At 37.7% G+C, this 25,831-nt stretch overlaps 1 protein-coding gene and 1 non-coding gene across 3 annotated transcripts in view; one reads left to right on the forward strand and one right to left on the reverse strand.

Moving 5' to 3' along the window:
- MND1 (meiotic nuclear divisions 1) overlaps positions 1 to 25,831 on the reverse strand; it is a 95,873-nt gene that overhangs the window by 11,066 nt on the left and 58,976 nt on the right. The window contains exons 5-8 of one of the 2 annotated variants that reach the window (XM_023733518.1): positions 20,894 to 20,968; positions 15,331 to 15,445; positions 3,372 to 3,416; positions 3,047 to 3,095 (exon numbers count right to left, since the gene is read on the reverse strand). In XM_023733518.1, coding sequence (XP_023589286.1) covers positions 3,091 to 3,095; positions 3,372 to 3,416; positions 15,331 to 15,445; positions 20,894 to 20,968 — 240 coding nt within the window. In that variant the 3' untranslated portion in view covers positions 3,047 to 3,090. Of the gene's footprint in view, positions 1 to 3,046; positions 3,096 to 3,371; positions 3,417 to 15,330; positions 15,446 to 20,893; positions 20,969 to 25,831 lie in introns of those variants that run through there. The other variant, XM_004378813.2, reaches the window with a different exon arrangement.
- LOC111821028 (U6 spliceosomal RNA) lies at positions 18,273 to 18,379 on the forward strand. The gene has a single exon (XR_002824514.1). It is a non-coding gene; the product is annotated as a U6 spliceosomal RNA (small nuclear RNA).

The following is a 25,831-nucleotide window of genomic DNA, read 5'->3' on the forward strand; positions in this document are numbered from 1 at the left end:
TAACCAATGTCATAAAACAATATGTGTACTGACTGTTCAGTGAGAAACTATTTGTTCTGTAAACCTTCACCTGAAGTACCATTAAAAAAAAGAGAAAAAAAAAAATTATCCCTGTTCACAGATCACATGATCTTACACATAAAGAACCCAAAAGATTCCACAAGAAAAATACTGGAACTAACAGAACGATTCAGCAGAGTTGCAGAATACAAGATCAATATACAAAAATCAGTTGGATTCCCATACACCAACAAAAACAGCTTCGAAAAGGAAATCTGGAAAACAGTATCATTTATAACAGGTCCTAAAAAAATAAAATACTTAAGAATAAATCTAACCAAGGATGTAAAAGACCTATATAAAGAAAACTACAAAACAATACTGCAAGAAACCAAAACAGATCTGCATAAATGGAAAAGCATACCATGCTTATGAATTGGAAGACTCAACATAGTGAAAATATCAGTTCTACCCTAAGTGATCTACAGATATAATGCAATCCCGATACAAATACTAACAGAGATTAATGAGATGGAAAAACTAATCACCAACTTTATACAGAAAGGAAAGAGGTCCCGGATAAGCAAAGCATTATTGAAGAAAGAGAACAAAGTAGGAGGCCTCATACTACCTGATCTCAGAACCTACTATACAGCAGCAGTAGTCAAAACAGCCAGGTATTGGTATAACGACAGTCACAAAAGATCAATGGAACAGAACTGAGAACAGAGACATAAACCTACTCACATATGGTCCGCCGATCTTTGACAAAGGACCAAAGCTCAATTAAATGAGGAAAAGACAGTCGTTTTAACAAATGGTGCTGGCAAAACTGGATGTCTGTGTGTAAAAAAATGAAACTGAATCCATACTTCACACTACACACAAAAACTAACTCTAAATGGATCAAAAACCTAAATATAAAACCTAAGACGATAAAGATTCTGGAAAAAAAATACAGACAACGTTGGGGTACCTAGTACATGGCATAAATAGAATATAAACTATAATTAACAATGCACAAACAACAGAAGATAAACTTGATAACTGGGAGCCCCTAAAAATTAAACACTTATGCCCATCAAAAGACTTCACCAGAAGAGTAAAAAGAGAACGTACAGACTGTGAAAAAATTTTTGGGTACAACACATCCGACAAGGGTCTGATCTCTAAAATCTATAGAATACTTCAACACCTCAAGAACGAAAAGACAAATAATGCAATAAAAAATGGGCAAAGGATATAAACAGACACTTCACCAAACAAGACATTTAGGCAGCTAACAGACACATAAGGAAATGTTTGCAATCGTTGGCCATTAGAGAAATTCAAATCAAAACTACAATGAGATATCATTTCACCCTGCCATTACTGGTACTAATCAAAAAAAAAAAACAGAAAACAACAAATGTTGGAGAGGTTGCGGGGAGAATGGAATTCTTATGCACTGCTGGTGGGAAAGTAAAATGGTACAACCACTATGGGAAACGATATGGCATCTTCTTAAAAAGCTAGAGGAAACCCTGGTGGTGTAGTGGTTAAGCACTACGGCTGCTAACCAAAAGGTCGGCAATTCGAATCCACCAGCCTCTCTTTGGAAACGCTATGGGGCAGTTCTACTCTGTCCTATACAGTTGCTATGAGTTGGAATCAACTTGACAGTAATGGGTAAAAAAATGGGTAAAAAGTTGAAATAGAAATACCATACGATACAACAATCCTGCTCCTAGGAATATATCCTAGAGAAATAAGAGCTGTCACATGAATAGACATATGCACACCCATGTTCATTGCAGCATTATTCACAACAGCAAAGACATGAAAATAACCTAAGTGCCAATCAACAGATGAATGAATAAACAAATTATGGAACATACACACAATGGAATACTACACAATGATAACTACACAACAATAAAGAACAATGATGAATCTGTGAAACATCTTACAACGTGGATGAATCTGGAGGGAATTACGCTGAGTGAAATAAGTCAGTCACAAAAGGGCAAATGAGACCACTATTATAAAAACCCAAGTAAAGGTTTACACACAGAAAAAAACAATCTTTGATGGTATGGTGGAGGAGAGAGGTGGCAAGGGCAAATCACTAACTAAAGAGTAGACAAGTGCTAACTTTGGTGAAGGGAAAGAGAACACAATATAGAGGAAGTCAGCACAACTTGACCAAAGAAAAGTCATAGAAGCTTCCTAGATATATCCAAACACCTTGAGGGACCGAGTTACTGGGGCTGAGAGCTGGGGACTATGGTCTTGAAGGACATCTAGGTCAACTGGCATAACATAGTTTATAAAGAAAATGTTCTACATTTTACTTGGTGAGTAGTGTCTGGGGTCTTAAAGGCTTGCGAATGGCCATCTAAGATACATCTATTGGTCCCAACCCATCTGGAGCAAAGGAGAATGAAGAAAATCAAAGATACAAGGAAAATATTAGTTCAAAGATCTAATGGACCACATGAACCACAGCTTCCATCAGCTTGAGTCTAGAAGAACTAGATGGTGCCCAGCTACTATCACTGACTGCTCTGACAGGCATCACAATAGAGGGTCCTGGATAGAGGAGAAAAATGTAGACCAAAATTCAAATTCACACACACACAAAGACCAGACTTACTGGTCTGACAGAAACTGGAGGAAACCCTGAGAGTATGGCCTCCGGACACCCTGCTAACTGAGAACTGATGCCACTCCCAAAGTCCACTTTTCAGCCAAAGATTAGACAAGCCTATAAATTAAACAATAACACACGTGAGGAATGTGCTTCTTAGTTCAATCAAGTATATGAGATCAAATGGGTAACACTTGCCCAAAAGCAAAGACGAGAAGGCAGGAAGGGACAGGAAAACTGGACGAATGGACACGGGGAACTCAAGGTGGAAAGGGAAAGGGGGAGAGTGCTGACACAATGTGGGGATTGCAACCAACGTCACAAAACAATTTGTGTATAAATTTTTGAATGAGAAACTAATTTGTGCTGTAAAGTTTCACCTAAAGCACAATAAAATTAAAAAAAAAAAAGATATACCTTGCTTTCCAATACATGCAGGTTAACTGACTAGCAGCAGTAACTTATCCTGGGAAGAGTTACACAAAAGTTAAACTGGAAGCAATCATTGATTTTACAAAATGCCTCCCAAATTAAAAAACAACAACAATAATAAAACCATTCCTTAAGTAACTTAAGTTATTTAATTGATTTAACTTATAAAAACCTGATTTATATATACATTTTTAGAAATGTCCCTTGCTGAGTAAGGCTAGGCACAAAGGCATCTTCATTTCACATCACAGTAAGTGTGAAGTGTGACGAGAATTTCACTATAGTTTATCAACGTCATTTCAATACATACCAGTCCATCTGTTAGCAGCTTCTTTGGCTACTTTATTTGCTTGACCTGAAAAATTAAAAAAAAAAAAAAATATATATATATATATTCATAATTTTTTATATGAAACAAAAGGTTATATGAATGTCTATGAAAAGAGCTCAAGTAGTGACAGAAATAGTATCCCACAAACCTGCTCAAGTCCCCCAAGGAAATTTTTAATTAGCTGCAGTTGTCTCAGTCATAGAAAGTCATTTTCCCTTTCCTAAATGTCTATCATCATTGTACTTGCTCTTTTAAAGATAACATATAAATGAGATATGTTTCTCAAACAATAAATGTGACTTAAGAAAAAGTTTAATGGTAAGTAAATAAAGTAGCCCTGTAAGAGGAAATATTTACCTTATATTTAATCATACATCTTGATACTAAATGTAACTGTATTACATCTTTCAAGTTAATTTACACAGCACATAACAATGCCATCAACTAGACAAGAACATTACTTAAAATGATGGCATTTATTTATATTTTTATTAAAATATAACTCTACCTACCATAAAATTCACATATTAAAGTTTACAATCCAGTGTTTAATTCAGAACATTTTCATCATCCCAAAAAGAAACCCCATACCCATTAGCAGTAAATTCCCACGTCCTGTCTTCCAGCCCCTGGTAACCACTAATTTATTTTCTTTCTCTATGGATTTGCCTATTCTGAACATTTCATGTAAATGGAATCATACAATAAGTGGATTTATGTGTCTATCTTTTTCTTGTATCATATTGTTTTCAAGGTTTATCCATGTTGTAGCATGTATTATTACTTCATTCTTTTTATGGGTGAATAATATTTCACTGTATGAGTATACCACATTTGTGTTATTCATCAGTTGACGGACACCTGAATTATTTCCACTTTTTGTCTAATCTGAATAATGATGTTATAAACATTCATATACAAGTTTTTGTGTGAACACATGCCTTCAATTTTCTTGGGTATATACCTAGGAATGGAATTCTTGGGTCATACGGTAACTCTATGTGTTAATAATTTGAGGAACTGAAACTTTTCCAAAGTGGCTACTCCATTTGTACACCATTTTACATTCCCATTAGCAATGTATGAGGGCTCCAATTTCTTCACGTACTTGCCAACACTATTTTCCTTTTATTTTAAATTCTAGCCATCCTAGTGGGTGTCATGTAGTAGTATCTCACTGTGGTTTTGATTTGCATTTCCCTAATGACTATGGGGTCACTGAGTCGGAATCGACTCAACAGCAACAAGTTTGGTTTTTTTGGTTTTTAATGACTAATGATTTAAGTATCGTTTCATGTGCTTTACTGGCCATTTATATATTTTCTTGTACAAATGTCTATTCAAATCTGTTGCCCATTTAAAAAATGGGATTCTTTTTACTATTACATTATCAGAGTTCCTTATATATTTTGGATACTAGACCCTTATCGGATATATGATTTGCAAATATTTTCTCCCATTCTATGGGCTTTCTTTTCACTTTTTTGATTGTGTACATTGATACACAAAAGCTTTTAATTCTGAAGTCCAATTTATCTACTTTATCTTTGGTAGTTTGTGTTTTGGTGTCATATGAGTTAATTTTTGTATATAGCGTGAAGTAGGAGTCCAGATTCATTCACTTGAATGTAGGTAACAGTTGTGCCCAGCATCACTAATTGAAGACTATTCTTTTCCAATTGGTCTTGGTATCTCTGTCAAAAATCAACTGGGTTTACTTCTGGACTCAATTCCATTCTATTAATCTATACGTCTATCCTATGCCAGTACCAAACTGCCTTGATTATTATAGCTTTGTAATGAGTTTTAAAATTGGGAAATACAAATCCTCCAACTTTGTTCTTCTTTTTTCAAGATTATTTTGGCTATTCTGGGTCCCTTACATTTCCATATGTATTTTAGGAACAACGTCTCCAATTCTAAAAAAAAAAAAAAGGCAGTTGGGATTATGAATTGAATTGAATCTGTATATCAATTTGGGAAGTATTTTCATTTTACTAAGTCTTACAATTCATGGGCATGGAGTGTCTTTCCATTTATTTAGGTCTTCTTTACTTTCTCTCAACAACGTCTTATAGTTTTCAGTGTACAAATCTTACACTTCTTTGATTAATTTTATTCCCACACATTTTATTTTTTAGATGGTATTGTCTTAGTCATCTAGTGCTGCTATACAGAAATACCACAAGTGGATGGTTTTAACAAAAAGAAGTTTATTTCCTCACAGTCAAAGAAGGCTAAAGGTCGAAATTCAGGGTGTCAGCTCCAGGGGAAGGCTTTTTCTATCAGCCTTCTTCTCTTCGGTGTTCCCCCGGACTAGGAGCTTCTCTGTGCAGGGACCCCGGTCCAAAGGATACGCTCTGCTCCCAGCACTGCTTTCTTGATGGTATGAGGTCCCCCTGTCTCTCTCCTCACTTCTCTCTTTTATATCTCAAGAGATTGCCTCAGGATACAATCCAAACTTGTAGATCCAGTCCTGCCTTACTAACACAACTGCCACCCATCCTCCCTCATTAACATCGTAGAGGCAGGATTTACAACATATAGGAAAATCACACTACCAGGAATCATGGCCCAGCCAAACTGATACACACATTTTTTGGGGGACATAATTCAATCCATGACAGGTATTACGGAATTATTAAAATTCATTTTCAGACTGCTCATTGTTAATGTACAGAAATGTAACTGATTTTTGTATATTGAGTTTGTATCCTGCAACCTTGCCGAACAGCTAACCTCTAATAGTTTGTGTGTGTGGATTTTTTAGGGCCTTCTGTATATAATGTCATGTCACCTGCAAATATAGTATTTCTTCTACTTTTCCAACCTACATTTTTTTTTTTGCCTATATGCTCTTGCTAGAACTTCCAGTATAATGTTGAATAAAACTCAAACAAGTGGACTTCTTTGGGGAAAGCTTTCAATCTTTGACCACTGTGTGGTAATGAATCACCTTAACAAAAAACAAAATAATTTGGCCTTTGTCCCTGGTTCCTAAGCGATAATCTTTGGAATTTTCTAAGTAACTGAGTTGCCTTTATTATCTAAAACCTCCAGACCACATCTGAGGATTTGTGTGGGGGCTGGCCAGACCAGAAAGACCACCTGGTAGCTGGATATCAACTAACCTCATGAGTTAACCTATCATACATACACAATAAGGCCTCAATCGTGATTACATAATGACTAAGGCCAATAAAGGGCCTGAAGACAGAGGCTCCAGGAGCTTTCTGGCTGGTGAAGGGAGGATGACAAACTCTGCTTGGGATGTGGAAGCTCTGTGTTGGGAACCCTCTCAGACTTCGCCCAGTGATGATCCTGATTTGTATCCTTTTGCTATAATAAATCTGTAATTGTAAATACAGTACTTCCTGTGAGTTTTGTGAGTCATTCTAGCAAATTATCAAACCCAAAAGAGTAGCAGGAACCAGCAAGTGAGAGCGAAAAAGGCCAGGGAAGGCCTCGAAGCTTGCAGCTGGCATCTTGATGAAGTAGTGGGAAAACCCCAAATCTGTGGCTGGCTGGTCAAAAGTAAGGATGTTCTGTGGATTCCCAAGTTTCTGGCTGGCGTCTATTTAGCAGTCTGAAGGACAGTGTCCTTTCAACTTGTGAGCTCTGACCTAGTTCCAGGTGGCTTGGGGCAGAAAGAATGCTGCGTGAGTAGCTGATGTCAGAGACGACTGAGAAGTAGAAAAGTGGATATTTGATTACTCTTCACATTTTGTGTACTGAATGTTCTTATCCATGAAACCACTAAGCATGAAGTTAGCTATGGGTTTTTTGCAGATGCCCTTTACCTGGCTGAAGAAGCTTCTTTCCATTCCTACTTTGTTGAGTGTTTTTATCATGAAAGGGTGCTGGATTTTGTTTCTGCATCTACTGGGATGATTATAGGTTTTATTTTCCTTTATTAATATGGTATATTACATTGATTGATTTTCATATGTTGAGCCAACCTCGCATTGCTGGGATAAGTCCCACTTGGTTATGGTATATAATCCTTTTTGCTGGATTAGGTTTACTAGCATTTTGTTGAAGATTTCTGCATCTATATTCATACGTGATATTGATCTCTAATTTCCTTTTGTGTGATGTCTTTGTCTGCCTTTGATATCAGGGTTAATACTGATCTCAAAGAATGAGTTAGCAAGCGTTCCCTCTTCTTTTTTAAATAATTAATTCTTCTTTAACTGTTTGGTAGAATTTACCAGTGAAGCCATCTGGTCCTGAGCTTTTCTTTGTGACAAGTTTTTTGATGACTAACTCTATTTACTGAAATTTTGTATTTTTTCTTTGAGTCAGTTTTGGTAGTTTGTATTTCTAGGAACTCGTCCAATTCACCTAGTTTATCTAATTTGTTGGCATACAACTATTCATAGTATTATCTTATAATCCTTTTTATTTCTGTAAGATTGGTAGTAATGCCTCCTTTTTCATGCCTCATTTTAGTAATTTGAATCTTCTATCTGTTTTTCTTGGCCAGTCTAGCTAAAAGCTTGTCAGTGTTCTTAGTCTTTTAAAAGAATCAACTTTCACTTTCATTTATTTTCTCTATTCTTTATTTCACATTTTTCCACTCTAATTTTTATTTACTGCTTGCTTTGGATTTAGTTTGTTCTTCTTTTTCTAGTTTCTTAAGGTGGAGGGTTAGGTTACAGTTTTTTTTATGTGTTTACAAGTATAAATTTACTGAGCACTTTTGTTGTATCTTATCAGTTTTTGTACATCTTGTTTTTGTTGTCATTCATTTCGTAGTATTTTCTAACTTCCCTTGTGATTTCTTCTTTCACTCATCATTATTTAGGAGTGTGTTGTTTAGTTTCAACATATTTGTAAATTTTCCAAATTTCCTTCTGTTAATGATTTCTAATTTTATTCCACTATCCTCAGAGAATATACTTTGTATTATTTAAATTCTCTTAAATTTATTGTGACTTGTTTTAGGCCTAACATATGGTCTATTCTGGAGATGTTCCATATGCACTTAAGAAGAATGTGTATTCTGCTGTTGTCGGGTGCAGTGTTTTATAGAAGTCTGTTAGTCTAGTTGGGTTATAACCAGTTGCCATTGAGTTGACTCTGACTCATGCCAACCTCATGTGTATCACAGTAGTTTAAAAAAACTTTGCTCCCATATAGTGCCATTCCTTTCTGTCTTTTATGGTATTGTCACAATTACATCTTTATACATTTTTGAGCAGTTGTCTTTTAAATTAGGAGAAAAAAAGGAGTTATAAACAAAAATGCATTTATACTGTCTTTGATATTTATGTAGTTACTTTTACTGGTATGCGCTTTATTTCTTCATGTCAATCAAGTTACTATCTAGTGTCCTTTCACTTCAACCCAAAGAACTCATTTTAATATTTTTTTGTAGGGCAAGCTTGACTGTGACCAATTCTCTCAGTTGGTTTTATGTGGGAGTGTCTTCATTTTTTAAAAGAAATTTTTTCTTTCAGCACTTTGATTATGTCATCTCAATGCCTTCTGACATCTGGTTTTTGATGAGAAATCAGCTATTAATCTTATTTAGGATCACTTATACATGATGGGTTTCTTCTCTCCTGGCTGCTTTCAATATTTTCTCTTTGGATAGTTTGATTATGATATGTCTACATGTAGAACATGTTCAGTTTATCCTACATGGAATCTGTTGAAATTCTTGGATGTGTTTCATCAAATTTAATAAATTTTTGGCTATTATTTCTTCAAATATTCTTTCTGATCCAGTCTTTCTCTCCTCTCCTTCTGGGATTTCCACTATGCACATGTTGGTATGCTTGATGGTGTCTCACAAGTCTCCGAGGCTCTGTTCATTTATCTTCATTCTTTTTCCTTTCTGTTCCTCAGGCTGGATAATGTCAATTGAACTACATTCCAGTTTCTTCTGCCTGCTCAAATCTGCTGTCATTTCAATTATACTTTCCAATTCCAGAATTTCTTTTTTTTAAAAAAATAATTTCTATCTCTATTGATACCCTTTATTTGGTTCTGTATTTCCTTCAGCTCTTTAGACATGGTTTCTTTAACTCTTTGAACATATTTAAAATAGCTGATTTAAAGTCTTTGTTTAGTAAGTCCAACATCTGGGCTTCCTCAGAATAACTTCTAATAATTGTTCTTGTGTATAGGCCATACTTTCTTGTTTCCTTATGTCTTTTTTTGGTCAAAAAATGGACATTTTGGATATAATGTAGCATCTCTGGAAATCAGACTCTCCTCTCTTGCCAGAGTTTATTGTTGTTACTGCTTGTTGTAGTTTTTGTTGTTTGTATGTTTAATGATTTTTCTGAAATAATTCTGTAAAGCCCATATTCTTCGTTGTGCATAGCCACTGAAGTGTCTACTAGTCTGGTTAGTTTAGTGGTCAGCTAATGATTGAATAGAGATTTCCTTAAACACCTAGAACTACTAAATCCCCCAATCTTGGCAGAGAGACTGTGTGCATGTTGGTCTATGCCTCCAACACTCAGCTAGGCAGTTAGCAGTTTATATCCCTGCTCTAGCCTTCACTTCCTGCTTGAATACAGCTTCAAGGTCAGCCAGAGGTGGGAGCTTAGAATCTACTCAAGTCTTCCCTGAACTTGCCTATGAAGTTAGATTGTTTTCGACAAACATGGCTTTAGGGAGAGGCTTTCAGCACTAAGCTAACGCCGAGCCAAGTCAAATAAAGATAAGCTTCTCTACTGGTGTTTTCCAGGGAGTCCCTGAGTGGTGGAACGTTTAAGTCCTCAGTTATTAGCCAAAAGGTTGGCGGTTCAAACCTACCTAGAGGCTCCTTGGAAGACAGGCCTGGTGATCTGCTTCCAAAAGGTCACAGGCTGGAAAATCCTACGGCACAGTTCTACTCTGCACACGTGAGGTCATCATGAGTTGGAATTGACTCAAAGGCAACTAACAACAACAACAACAACAACAACAGGGAACCACTGGACTTGTCAAATAATGGCAACTCCTTAGAAATGAGGCATTGAAAAAGCTCCCACTCTGTTCTGTTCCCTCTGGTACAGGGAGTACAGGACTGCTATTATTCAAGGTTACTGCTGAGAGGGGGATAGGAATGAGGCAAGTTAAAATACCACAAAGCTTGCTATAATGAGATTCTATCATTTTTCTTAAACACTCCCCGGATGGCTACAAAGTGTTAATTTCCAGAGTTCTGAGAAAGTTGAGGACGACGAAGTCCGCCATTTTTTAATGTTTTTATGGAGGGGTGAATTTTTAGAGGTCCTTACTCTGCTGTTTTGACAGATGTCTTAACATGCATTTTTAAGAAAATTTCTAATGTACTTCTATTTATTTTTGTGGAAATATAACTTCTACTGTAACTTGTTATGTCTGGTCTCACTCAAGTAACTGTCAGAGTAGCTAAAATTAAAATTTATTTTAAAAAATAAATTACTTTTATTTACTTATATTATTATTTTTTATTTTTTTACTTCTTGGGTATTTGCAATTAATCTTGCTTATACTTGCTTAATGATATTATCTATTCAACTGGCATGATGAAATGAACATTTACTGCAGACGTTACTGAGAAATAAGTAGGAGATAATACATAGCCATGTCTACATGAATGTAAGAGTTATATATAGCTTCTATCAGCAGATAAATTGTGTTCCAAAACAAACCAGTGACAAACTTAGGGAATGCACTTGCTAAAATTGCTGCTTAATTCAGATAGGTACAAGGAATGGTAACATCTGAAGTTACGTGCCTAAAATAAAAAGTTTTCCCACGTCATGAATCAGTCTGGCATTAAATCTCTATCCCTGTTAATTTTCTGTACCTCAAGATAGTCTACTGGCTTTGGATCACCATCAGTGAAGATCAAAGTAGTTAAGTAAGCCTAGTTATTCCTAAGTGGCTAGAAGTTGTCAAAATTATGGAAAGAAGGACTGTAAAAATGGTGGGTCACAAGCAGAGGTGATATTAGTCAGGGTCACTTGCAGAGACAACTGTAGCAATACTATGGGGACCATGAAATGGAAAAGTAGAGAATACTCAGAGTAGAAATCCTAGTGGGATATGGCTAAGAGCTGTGGGCCCTAGACAAAACAGAAGATGGAACAGGTAAGCGAAGAGTTGGTTTTCCAAGGTAAAAGTCCAAGAATCACACAAAACTGAAATCAAGAAGGAAAGCAGAACCAAGTAAGAAACATAAATGCAAGATTAGATTTGGCTACTGAACCTGAAAATAAACCAACCTGAAAGTATTAAACCTGAGTAAGAAAACCGTTCTTGAAGTTCTCTTCCATGAGAGACTGCTCTAGGTCAGGCACGTAACGTTTGATGTACTCTTTTAACAAGCAGTTTGTGTTTCTTTTGAAGATGAGTCATGAGCAGATCTAGCTTCCTAGCGTAACTTCCTACCTGTCTCCTGCTGCTTTGGTGTGTCTCTGTTCATTTTTTATTAGTTAAAACTTTAGAACAGGTTAAAATAGCTGATTTTGTAGCAGAAAAGTTGGTTAGAACTTTCCTCTGCAGGATAATGAAATGAATTTGTGGGCACCAGGGAAGAGCTAACATGTCTCTCCAAATACTTAATTTACAGAGAAATATTGGCTGAGGGGGTTCTTCTGCCTATACCTCCCTTTGAAAATCACCCTGGGTAATCAGCTAAACAACCATCCAGGCTGTTTGTCTTAGTTATCTAGTACTGCTATAACAGAAATATCACAAATTAATGGCTTTACCAAACAGAAATTTATTCTCTCATCATCTGTTGTTGTTGTGTGCCATCGAGTTGATTCCAACTCATAGTGACCCTACAGAACAGAGCAGAACTGCCCCATAGGCTTTCCAAGGAGTGACTGGTGGATTTGAACTGGTGACCTTTTGGTTAGCAGCCTGAGCTCTTAACCACTTCGCCACCAGGGCTCCTCTCACAGTCAAGGAGGCCATAAGTCCAAAGTCAGGGCGCCAGCTCCAGGGGAAGGCTTTCTCTCTCTGTTGGCTCTGGGGGGAAGGTCTGTGTCATTAATTTTCCCTTGGTCTAGGAGTTTCTCAGTGCAGGGATCCTGGGTCCAAGGGACACACTCCGCGCTTGGCTCTTCTTTCTTGGTGGTAAGCAGTCCCTTTCCTCTCTGCTCGATTCTCTTTTATTTCTCAAGAGAAATTGACTCATGATACAACCTAATCCTATAGATTGTCCTGCCTCATTAACATAACTGCCTCTAATCCTGCCTCATTAACATAATATAGATTAGGATTTACAATACATAGTAAAATTACATCAGATTACAAAATGGAGGACAACCACACAATACTGGGAATTACGGCCTAGCCAAGTTGACACACATTTTTGGGGAACACAATTCAATCCATCACAGCTGTGTATTACATGTGCTGGTGAGGTCATATCTCTAAAATTAAGTTTAATTTTAGATTTAAACTAACTAAACTGCTAAAAAAAATTTTAACTGTAAAGAATATCATCTAGGACTAGGCCAACTTAACTGCAATCGAACTATTCTCAGGTTAATTTAAAGGTGCCAAATATTTTCAATTTCTCTCAAAGCCTTCAATCACATACTATAATATCAGATTTCCTAAAAGTTTCACTTGGTGATGTTTCCTAAAATAAAATACAGGCTAAGACAGAAAAATATGAAGAAAGTTATGCATATTTTCCCAAGCAGTTAAAGTGGTATGTCTTTATAATACAAAAATAGTATTTCCGCAAATTTCTATCTTCACATAAATATATAAAAATTATTCAAAATAAACATTTGAGTACCCTGATTTAAAAGGCAAAAAATTATTGATATATCTAAAAGGCAAGTCAACACACAAACTGATTTTCTGTAACTCACAAACTTCTATTTTTGGTATCATTTTTCCTACAACACAATGGTGGTTTCTTTCTAGTCAAGCCACTTGGTGCCAGTGTAGGTCCATCTGTGACTTCTGGTTTCCTAAATGTGATGGTTAATTTTATGGGTCAACTTGGCTAGACCATGGTGTCCATTGTTTGGTCAAACACTAGTCTAGATGTTACTATGAAGTATTTACACGTGATTAGCATTTAAACCATCTGGCCTAAAGTAAAGCAGATTACCCTCCATAACGTGAGTGGGCCTCATCCAATCAGTTGAAGACTTTAAGAACAAAACCAGGGTTCCCAAGGGAGAATTCTGCCTCCAAATGATAAACAGACATCCTGCCAGAATTCCTCTTTGCCCCACCATCACCTGACTGCCCATTTGGAACACAAGACTACTGGAATTTTTAGCCTGTCACCTGACCTACAGATTTTAGACTTATCAGCCTCCACGATCATGTGAACCTGTTCCTCTATCTATATCTACAGTGTAATGAATTACTTATTATGGCCCTTCTAGCCACAATCTTTGTGACTCCTACACAATGATTGCATGGGACTATGCAAATAAGGTGTATGGAAGCTGTGACAGTTAAGGTTATGTGTCAATTTGGCTGGGCCCCCTGATTTTCAGTGGTTTGGCAGTTACATAATGGTGTAATCTGGCATTTAGGTAATGATGTAGTCATCCTCTATTTTATGATTTGATGTAATTATCTTCCATTTTGTGATGTGTTGTAAATCCTAGCCTCTATGCCTGTGGTTATAGTCCCATTTGAGAGTGAGTTGTCTGTTATGTTAATGAGGCAGGATTAGGGTGGGAGGTATCTTGAGCCATGGCCTTACTAGAGGGTGCGACTCAAGTCACTACCCCTACCCCAGTCACCACTCTTACCACCTTTACTCAAGTCTCACCCTTACTTGAGTTACACCTTACAAGATATAAAAGGAGAGAGAAGCAAGCAGAGAGAGGGGATGCTCTATCACCAAGAAGAAGAGCTAGGAGTGGAGCACATGCTTTGGACTCAGGATTCCTGCACTGAGAGCCTCCTACACCCAGGAGACAGACAGCTGTAACACCGGAGATGGTATAAGATGGCAAGAAGTGGCGGCAAGTGCAGCAGAGAATCGACAGCAGCGGAACCAGGAGATCGGCGTGAGTAGGCTTCCCAGCCCACAGACTGAGGTAGCTAGAGTGGGCGTGCAGACCCACGGAGCGAGAGAGCTGAGCACCTTCAGGCAGGAGGCTTCCTGGTGGAGTATGGTGCCTCCAGGCATTTGTCAGCGGAGCTAGGCTTTCTGACCCATGAAGCGAGGCAGCTGAGGGTCTTCAGGCTGAGGCTTACTGGCGGAGTGGGGTGCCCCCAAGCACCTATTGGCAGAGCTAAAGAGATCTGTAACACAGAGGCCAGGCTGAGGGCTGGAGAGAGAGGCCTGCCTGCAGACATGGCTGAGAAGAGGCTGTCCTGATCGAAGAACTGTATCCTGAGTCATTTCTGATCCTGTATTGTAACCTGTTACTTCCCTAATAAACCCCATAACTGTGAGTATTGTCTGTGAGTTTTGTGTGGCCACTGCAATGAATTATCAAACCCAGCAGAAAAGTAGAGTGCCATGGGAGGGACGAGGCACAGCTAGTGTCAGAATTGCTAAAGAGGTCGGAGAGAGGAGGTATGTCTGACCTCCACCTCACAGGAATCAGCCTTGGACTGATGACCTTGATTCTCCTTCCACCTTGTGAAGTTAGAGGTCGGACACCCTCACCACTCCATTCTTAAAATATCTTACTGGTTTTGTTTCTCTAGAGAACATTGACTAAGACACTAAGCTTGTATTTTACGTCTTTATCCTTCTACCCTACCTACTTTTGAAATGCTTATAATTTCCAAGTTGTTACCGGTACATACTTTAACATTAAGACTCTTCAATGGACATACTAATGCAATATTGTCCCATTATGTTACAAAAGTAAAGTTAGAGCACAGAACCAGAACACTACTTTAACTGGCTTTATCTTCTCATACACATGGAGAATGCTTACCAGGCAACAAGACGTATAAAGTCTCTATCATTAGTGAAGTTAAAAACCTTCAAGTTGTGGTACAAACTTACGTATTTCTTCCACAACTTGTGGGTCACATTCTTTGTATTTTTCTACTTCTGTCTTTAGCTGTTCCCGTTGGTCCCGAAGTGAAGAAAGCTCCTTTGCTAACATGGTTCGTTCTTCCTGCATTCAAAATATTTTTATGTATAATTATGAATAAAATGCCTTGTTTTATAAGGTAATACATTTTATAAATGTAATATTTTTATTTTATTTCTCATAAATGATATGCATTACGCTTTTGACCGCAATACTACATATAATCAGTTGCTGTTGATTTGATTCCAACTCATGGTGACCCCAACCGTGTCATACTAGAACAGTGTTCCATAAGGTTTTCAGTGGCTCATTTTTTGGAAGTATATTGCCAGGCCTTTCTTCTGAGGCATCTCTGGGTGGGCTCAAATTGCCAACCTTTCAGTTAGCAGCCAAGCACATTAACTGTTCACGCCACCCACGGACTCCCAAAATTATATTTATACATTCCTGAACAAAACTAGAAGTTTCCCAAGGGAGAATTCTGCTTCCAAATGATAAACAGACATCCTGCCAGAATTCCACTTTCCTCCCCATCGCCTGACCTACCCACTAGGGACACAAGACGACCAGAAATTTCCAGCCTGCTACCTGACGTGTGGATTTTAGACTTGCCAGTCTCTACAATCATGTGAGCCAATTCCTCAAAATCTCTCTATGTATATATGTATATTTATACTTAAATATTTAAGGACAGCAGAAATAGCAGAGCTGTAGCTTGTGGCCTCCTTCCACTTTCCTTTAAAGGTGAAAGAGAAAAAAACTTTTAAATACAATATGATCCAATAAACACCATTTGAAATTTCTAGCCATAATTCTCCCTAACAGGGAGAAGTGACCCTGTACTGACTAGTCATAATCACAGACATTTAATTTATATTTGTGAAACCTGAAAAATAAGTTCAAACAAAAATCAAATGCTAGCAAAGATTATGGTATGGTATCATAGGACAAATCTGAGGCAAAATCAAGTAAAGGTCAAGCTACCTAATGGAACTTGTCTAAAGTTCCTTGCTAGCTTGTATTTTCTGTATTTGTATTTACGTATTTTCCTAATTCTGTAGGCTGTTTCCTTTGGTCTCAAAGTGAAGAAAGCTCCATTACTAGCATTTGTACAGAGAATGTCTGTATAGAGAAGTATACTCTGAAGCAGCATGTCAACAGAACTCTGCAATAAGAGAAATGTTCTGTATCTGTGCTCCCTAATGCAAGAGTCACTAGCCACATATGGCTAGCATACTTGAAATGTGGCTATCGGGACTGAGGAACTGAATTTTAAATTTTATTTAATGTGAATTTAAATGTAAATAGCAGCATATGGCTAGTGTGTACGGTGTTAGACAGCACAGCTCAGGAGAGATTTAAAGATGATTACAATATAAGAAGAGGGTATTGGTGGTTCAGTGGTAGAATTCTTGCCTTCCATACAGGAGACCTGGGTTCAGTTCCTGGCCAATGCCCTCTATACACAGACATCACCTGTCAGTGGAGGCTAGCACATTGCTATGATGCTGAACAGGTTTAAGTGGAGCTTCCAAACTGAAATGGACTAGGAAGAAAGGCCTGGTGATCTGCTTCTGAAAATCGGTCAGTGAAAACCCTAGAGATCACAACAGTCCAAATCACAACAGATCATGGGGATGGGGCAATGACTAGGCAGCATTTCACTTCATTGTGTATTGGGTCCCATAAGTCGGGAGCAGACTTGAGGACAGCTAAAAGCAACAATGTAAAAAGACATCCATTATTCACCATCCCCACTCAAATTATGCGTGCTCCACAATGAAAAATGAGAGGTGAAAGAGCTAATGCAGACAGGAGAAGCAGAGTAAAGAACATACGTGTGAATACAACAGTAGCTATCCAAAAGCCTGAATTAGAAGCCACCTCAGACAGTTACCAGCACTAAGATCTGGGCCAAATTTCTTAACCTCTTTGTCCCCCCAGTGCTTCAAATGTGAAATGGAGACAGTAACAGCAGTGACCTCCTTGGGTTACTGGCAGGATTCAATGGAAAAAAAAAAAAAAAAAATTGAACAGTACCTGCCTGGCTCATAGTAAGCAGAATATACATGTTAGTTATTTCTACTTCATCATCATATCATCATCACCATTAATTACTACCATGAAGAATAATACCTAGTAGATAACCCAAACAAAACTAGATGCCATAGACTTGATTTTGACTCATGGCAACCCGATGTGTGTCAGAGTAGAACTGTGCTCCACAGGGTTTTTTTTTTTTTTAATTTTATTTATTTTGTTGTTGTTGGGAATATACACAGCAAAACATACACCAATTCAACAGTTTCTACAGGTATTATTCAGTGACACTGACTGCATTCTTTCAGTTTTGTAACCATTCTCACCCTCCGTTTCTGAGCTGTTCCTCCCCCATTAACATAAACTCACTGCCCCCTAAGGTTCCCATCTAATCTTTCCAGTTGCTGTTGTCAATTTGATACTATAGAGATAGTTCCACAGGGTTTTCAACAGCTGATTTTTTTGGAAGTAGATTGCCAGGTCTTTCTTCCAAGGTGCCTCTGGGTGGAATGGAACCTCCAACTATTCTGTTAGTAGTTGAGCATGTTAACCATTTGTGCCACTCAGGGACTCCTATCTAGTACCTGGAGGGTAGGTATTTTGAGACTTCCTGCCATGTGAGCTCAGGATGAGCACCAGAGGTCATCTCTCTCAGGAGCCTTTCTGAACTACTATGCTCTTCTGAGGGCTACAGCGATCAATCAGGTCTGTTGGTGAGGTTTTCCCCTAGTTACACTGGTTCCGGTGGGCCAAGTAACACACTGCAAGCTGGCTGACAACTGGGCACGGGCATGTCACTATTCATTGATATTGCTTCTACAAGTTCTTGTCAGTGTTAAAGAAAAAAGAGGATTAAGAAGTGGTGACTTCTGTGCTCACTTTGGCAGCACATACACTAAAATTGGAATGATACAGAGAAGATTAGCATGGCCCCTGCGGAAGGATGACACGCACATTCGTGAAGCGTTCCATATTTTTCTATAATACTTCCTCGGACTTGGACAGACATGGCTGTGGCAGCATACCTGTCTGTCTTCCCACTCTTGCCTATTCTGCAACATTCTTTGGGCCCAGGCAGACATGGCTCTAGCAGCATGCTTGTCTGTTTTCCCACTTCTGCTTATTCTGTAATATCCTTAGACTCAGGCAGACATTAGCTCTGGAAGCATGCTTGTCTGTTTCCCACTTTTGTCTTTTTGAATATATGCCAAATAAAACTTTCTTTTTCCTTTTTTTTTAAAAAAAAAAAGAAATGGTAATTTCTACTGTCAACTGAAGAAGAAACAGTTTCAGGTTATGCCCAGAACTTACCTTCTCTTGAATATTCTTCAGAAATTACCATTCTTCAATTTCTATCTGTGACTGTGCTGACTATTCATAAGAATGAATGTCTGTGAAATAACTTTGAAAAGGATAAAGCCACTGTAAACCTGTGATGTATTATTACTCCTTTCTACAATGTGACAAGTTTTAGAGTGGTTTTCTTTCACAATCAAGTGCTACAAGTTAATACCTGAAGACTTCCTGAATAGAGGCCTAGATAGAATGGGAAAAAAAAACAAAAAAAAAACCATTGAGTGGATTCCAACTCATGGTGACCCCACGTTACCAGGTTGAACTGCTCCGTAGGGTTTTCTCGGCTGTAATCTTTACGGAAGTAGATCAGTAGGTGTTATGGATTGAACTGTGTTCCCCAAAAGTATGTGCTGCAATTCCTAACCCCTATGCCTGTGGTTATGGAGCCCTGGTCCCTGGTGGTGCAGTGGTTAACAATTCAGCTGCTAACCAAAAGGTCGGCAGTTTGAATCCACCAAGCTGCTCCTTGGAAATCCTATGGAGCAGTTCTACGTTGCCCTATAGGGTCGCTATGAGTCAAAATAGACTCGACGGCAACATGTTTGGTTTGTTTGGTTTTTTTTATAATATATACCTGTGGTTAAGGAGGAAACTCTGGTGGCATAGTGGTTAAGAGCTACAGCTGCTAACCAAAGGGTCGGCAGTTTGAATTCACCAGGTGCTCCTTCGAAACTCTATGGGGTAGTTCTACTCTGTCCTATAGGGTCACTATGAGTTAGAACTGACTTGATGGCAACAGGTTTGGTTTTCTGGTTTGGTGGTTAAGGCGTCCTGGTGGTGCAGTGGTTAAGCGCTCAGCTGCTAACCAAAAGCTCAGTGGTTTAAAGCCACCAGGGGCTCTGTGGGAGAAAGATGTGGCAGTCTGCTTCCATAAAGATTTACAGCCTTGGAAACCCTACAGGGCAGTGCCCCTATAAGACAATGATGGCAATGGGTTTGTTTTTCTTTTTTGTATACTTGTGGTTATAATCCCATTTGGAAATGGGTTTTCTTTGTTATGTTAATGAGGTAGTATAAGTGTAAGGTGTGTTTTAAATCAATCTCTTTTGAGATATAAAAGGGCAGATTAAGCAAGCAAGCACAAATGAGGGGGAAGATACACACCACAGGATTGCCAAGGAACCTAGGAACAGAAGCTGGAAAGAGACAAAGACCTGCCCCAGAGGGGACGGCTTCCTCTAGGGTCAGTGCCCTGAATTCGGACTTCTAGTCTCTTAAACTGTGAGAAAATAAATTTCTGTTTGTTAAAGCCACCCACTTGTGGCATTTCCGTTATAGCAGCACCAGATAACTGAGACACCAGGCCTTTCTTCCACTGTGCCACTAGTTGGGGTCGAACCATCAACCTTTAGGTTGGTAGTCGAGTGCAAACCATAAATGCCACCCAGGGACCTTTACATGGAATGTAGTTAGTGGGTCATGTTGATTTTCAATATTTTTTAAAGTCCAAGGTTGAGATAAAGATAAACTACAAAATAAAATGATTTTTTTTTTAATCCCTAACAATACTTTAGGGAACAATACACTTTTAAAAACAAAATAGGTCAGTATTCATTTAAATAATTTAAAAATATTACAAGGCTACAAGGATATTATGTTGATAGTTTTCAGTTTATTCTGTTCAAAATTAAAAAAAAGAAATCAAAACATGACTCTTAAAATATTTATGCAAACATTTATATAGGGCTTACTATGTGTCATGAGCCCTTGGGTACTAGAAATGGTTAATGAGCTCAGCTGCCAACCAAAAAGTTAGAAGTTTAAATCCACCCAGAGGTACCTCAGGAGAAACGACCTGTGCCAGGTCCTCTTCTAAGTGCTTTGCAAATATTAACTAGTTTAACCCAATGAGGCAGATTTTATTATTTCCCATTTTACAAATGAGGAACAGTGAGTTTAGGAAACTTTCAGATCCAGTCAGTCTAGCTCTAGGGTTTATGCTTCTATGCTATGTTGCCATATACAATACCCTAATAATAATAAAAATCTGGATTCTCGGTTGTGAACACTACCATGTCAAACCTTCTCATGTTCTTTCTACTTCTCTTCTGTAAGTAATGATATCCTCTCCCCTCTGTGTCCTTATTCTTCTACTTATCATTGCCATTATTAGAGAATCAAAAGAAACAAACTTACTGTCTCATGGCGGCCAATTTTAGCCTTCTCAATGCTTTTCTGTAGGTTTGTGTGCTTTTGGCTTCCCTCAGACAACTAGAATATCAAAAACAAATAAAATGGCTTACTAAGATGAGATTTTAACATAGCCCAGGTCAAAAGAACAAAAAAGTGAAGGACTACATTGAGAACTCCTGTGATTAAAAACAACAACAAAAACTAAGGGGCCATCAATCATTAAGGTAGACTGAAAAAAAAATTTTAAAAATATTTTCTTACTCTATGCAGAAAATGAATATGCTTTCATTCTTTGCTACAGAGTCTTCATTTATCAAGATCCCGACCCCATCTCCAAATAACAACTTGAGGTCTACTATTATTTAGTCAAAAAATGAACTAAAAAAATTTTTAAAAAATCTAAAGTCTTTTCAAAATACCCTATTGCTGATGTTTTCTTATAGACTTGTAGTTTTGTGATATTTCACTAACAGTCAATAATGGATGTATCACACTCTCAGCAAAATAGGAATAGATGGGAAACTCCTCAATATAATAAAAGGCATTTATACAAAACTAACAGCCAAAATTACTCTCAACAGAGAGAGACAGAAAACATTCCCCTTGAGAAAGGAAACCAGATAAGGATGCCCTTTATCACCACTCTTACTAAACACTGTGCTGGATATCCTAGCTAGAGCAATAAGGCAAGAAAAAGAAATAAAGGGCATTCAAATTGGTAAGGAAGAAGTAAAACTATCCCTATTCAGAGATGATATGATCCTATACATAAAAAACCCCAAAGAATCCACAAGAAAGTTACTGGAACTAATAGGTTTCAGCAAAGTAGCAGGATACAAAATTAACATACAAAAATCAGTCGGTTAACAATAAAGAGAACATCAAAATGGCAATCAGGAAATTAATACCATTTACAATCACACCCCAAAGGATAAATACTTAGGAATAAATCTAAGCAGGGACATAAGACATCTACAGAAAGAAAACGACAAAACACTACTGCAAGAAACCAAAAGAGACCTACATAAACGGAAAAACGTACCATGCTCATGGACAGGAAGACTCAACATTGTGAAAATGTCAATACTACCCCAAAGTGACCTACAGATATAATGCTATCCTGATCCAAATTCCAACAGCATTCTTTAAATCACCGACGTTATATGGAAAGGGAAGAGGCCCCAGATAAGTAAAGCATCACTAAGAAGAAGAACAAAGTGGGAAGCCTCACACTACCTGATATTAGAAGCTACTATACAGTCACAGTAGTCAAAAAAGCCTGGAAGGTACAACGACAGATACACAGACCAATGGAACAGAATTGAGAATCCAGACGTAAATCCATCCACCTACGGGCAGCTGATATTTGACAAAGGGCCAAAGTCCATTAAGCGGGGAGACAGTCTCTTTAACAAATGGTGCTGGCATAACTGGATGTCCATCTGTAAAAAATGAAACAGGACCCATACTTCACACCATACACAAAAACTAACATAAAATGGATCAAAGACGTAAATATAAAACCTAAAATGATAAACATCATGGAAGAAAAAATAGGGACAACTCTAGGGGCTCTAACACATGGCATAAAAAGAATACAAACCATAACTAATAATGCACAAATACTGGAAGATAAACTTGGCAACTGCAAGCTCCTGAAAATTAAACACTTACGCTCATCAAAAGACTTCACCAAAAGAGTAAAAAGAGAACCTACAGACTGCGAAAAAAATTTTGGCTATGACATATCTGACAAGGGTCTAATCTATAAAATCTATAAAATACTTCAACGCCTCAACAAAAAAAGACAAATAATCCAATTAAAAAATAGGAAAAGGATATGAACAGACACTTCACCAAAGAAGACATTCGGGTGGCTAACAGACACATGGGGAAATGCCCACGATCATTAGCCATTATGCAAATCAAAACTACGATAAGATACCATCTCACCCCCACATTACTGGCACTAATCAAAAAAACAGAAAATAACAAATGTTGGAGAGGTTGCGGGGAGACTGGAACTCTTCTGCACTGCTGGTGGGAATGTAAAATGGTACAACCACTATGGAAAATGATAAGGCATCTCCTTAAAAAGCTAGAAATAGAAATACTATAAAATCCAGCAATCTCACTCCTAGGAATATATCCTAAAGAAATAAGAGCTGTCACACAAATAGACATACGCACACCCATGTTCATTGCAGCATTATTTACAAAAGCAAAAATATGGAAAAAACCTAAGTATCCATCAACAGATGAATGAATAAACAAATTATGGTACATACACATAGTGGAATACTACGCAAGGATAAAGAACAATGACGAACCTGTGAAATATCTCACAACATGGATGAATCTGGAGGGTACTATGTTGAGTGAAATAAGTCAATCACAAATGCACAAATACTGTATAAGACCACTATTATAAAAACCCAAGAAAAGATTTACACACAGAAAAAAACAATCTTTGAAGGTTATGTGGCGGAGGGGTTAGGGAGCAGAAAATCACTAACTTGAGAGCAGACCAGTGTTAACTTTGGTGATGGGAAAGAGAACACACAATACAGAGGGAGTCAGCACAACCTGACTGACTAAGGCAAAGTCATGGATGCTTCCTAGACACATCCAAACACTTTGAGGGACCGAGATACTGGGACTGAGGGCTAGGGACCATGGTCTCGGGGGACATCTAGGGCAATTGGCATAATTAAGTTCATAAAGAAAATGTTTTATATCCTACTTTGGTGAGTAGTGTCTGGGGTCTTAAAAGCTTGGGAGCGGCCATCTAAGATACATCTATTGGTCTCATCCTGTCCAGAGCAAAGGAGAATGAAGAAAACCAAAGACACAAGGGAAATATTAGTCCAAAGGACTAATGGACCATAAGAACCATAGCCTCCACCAGCCTGAGCCCAAAACTAGATGGTGCCCGGATACCACCACATACTGCTCTGACATGGATCACAATAGAGGGTTCTGGACAGACTGGGAGAAAAATGTAGAACAAAATTCAAATTCATAAAAAAAGACCAGACTTACTGGTCTAACAGAGACTGGAGGAACCCCCAAGAGTAAAGTCCCCAGACACCTTGCTAACTCAGAACTGAAGCCACTCCCAAAGTCCACGTTTCTCAGCCAAAGATTAAACAGGTCTATAAAACAGTAACACACGTGAGGAACATGCTTCTTAGTTCTATCAAATATATGAAACCAAATGGGCAACACCTGCCTGAAAGCAAAGACGAGAAGGCAAGAGGGACAGGAAAACTGGACAAATGGACACACAGGGAACCCAGGGTGGAAAGGGGGAGAATGCTGACACAATGCAGGGATTACAACCAATGTCACAAAACAATTTGTGTATAAATTTTTCAGTGAGAAAATAATTTGCACAGCACAGTTCCATCTAAAGCACAATAAAATTAAAAAATAAATAATGGACACATCACTTATTTTTAAATGAGTTACTTTGTGAGAAACGGTACACTTTACATACTAAGTTTTCAGAGAAGAAAAAATTCGTTAGCCTGTTAAGAGTTACGTATCTTGCTCTGACAGAGATCACAATAGAGGGTCCCAGACAGAGCTGGAGAAAAACACAGAACAAAATTCTAACTCACAAAAAAAGACCAGACTTACTGGCCTGACAGAGACTGGAGAAATCCTGAGAGTACGGCCCCCGAACACCCTTTTAGCTCAGTAATGAAGTCACTCCTGAGGTTCACCCTTCATACAAAGAATAGACAGGCCCATAAATAACAAAACAAGACTAATGGGGCACAACAGCCCAGGGGCAAGGATTAGAAGGCAGGAAGGGACAGGAAAGCTGGTAATAGGGAACCCAAGAATGAGAAGGGACAGTGTTGACATGTTGAGGGGTTGTTAACCAACGTCATAAAACAATATGTGTACTATTTAATAAGAAGCTAGATCGCTCTGTAAACCTTCATCTAAATTACAATTAAAAAAAAAAGAATTCTCACACATACGCATTAGGAGAAAAGTAAAAATAAGTTATAGCAGTGTTTTTTTAAATTTTAATAAATCTGAATACTAATCGGATGTTTACTAACAAGAAAAAAGTTATGCATCTTAAAAGTGATCAGCTTATGAATTTTACTCAGTTTTGAAAGTAGATAAGTTATATGTAGAAATGGATTAAATAGTACCAACATAAAGGTACCACAGATATGGAATATTCATTAGCAGGTGGCTACACGCAGACCAAACAGGACTGGTAAATTTCAGAAAATTGCTTCCCCGTCTCAGTTTTATTAACCTCACCTGGGCCTATGAATAAATAAATAATCACAGGACATTCCTATACTAAATTCTCCACTATGCCTTTTTCTATAAACGAGTTTCAGACTCATTTGACTGGGAATCTTCTTAAAATATATTCTATACCTACCCCAACTCTTGAGTTATAAACATTTAGAAAATAATTAATGATTGTATAAATTTAATATCTTTTGGTTGATTACAAGAAACTGACTTTTCACAATGTGACCTAGCCATACACAGAGGATGAATAATATTTAGATAACTTTTTCCCCTTAAAAAAACAAATATTATCTTCAAAAAGTTAGCAGCTTCACCTGACTTTAAAAAATCTTCCACTTCCCAATATGCATAAAGGGAGCATTGTAAACTTTCCTTTAATAGTTCTCCAGTCACTGATTCTAATCCATAGCACAACATACCATCACCAAACCAGTTATACCTCTTCTTGAGAGTTAATTATCTTTGAGTTAAAAAAAAAAAAAAAACTCTATTGTAGATTTAAGAGCCAAAATAAGCATTAAGGCCCTAAATTTAACAAGGGGATCTAATATTTAATAACAAGAGTTTCCATTTATAAAATAAAGCCATGTTTAAAATTTTGACATTCCACCCTGATGGATCCTCCTAAAATAATTAGTAAATTAGTAACATTTA

Source organism: Trichechus manatus, unplaced genomic scaffold (assembly GCF_000243295.1).
Source record: "Trichechus manatus latirostris isolate Lorelei unplaced genomic scaffold, TriManLat1.0 scaffold00059, whole genome shotgun sequence".
NCBI lineage: Eukaryota > Metazoa > Chordata > Mammalia > Sirenia > Trichechidae > Trichechus > Trichechus manatus.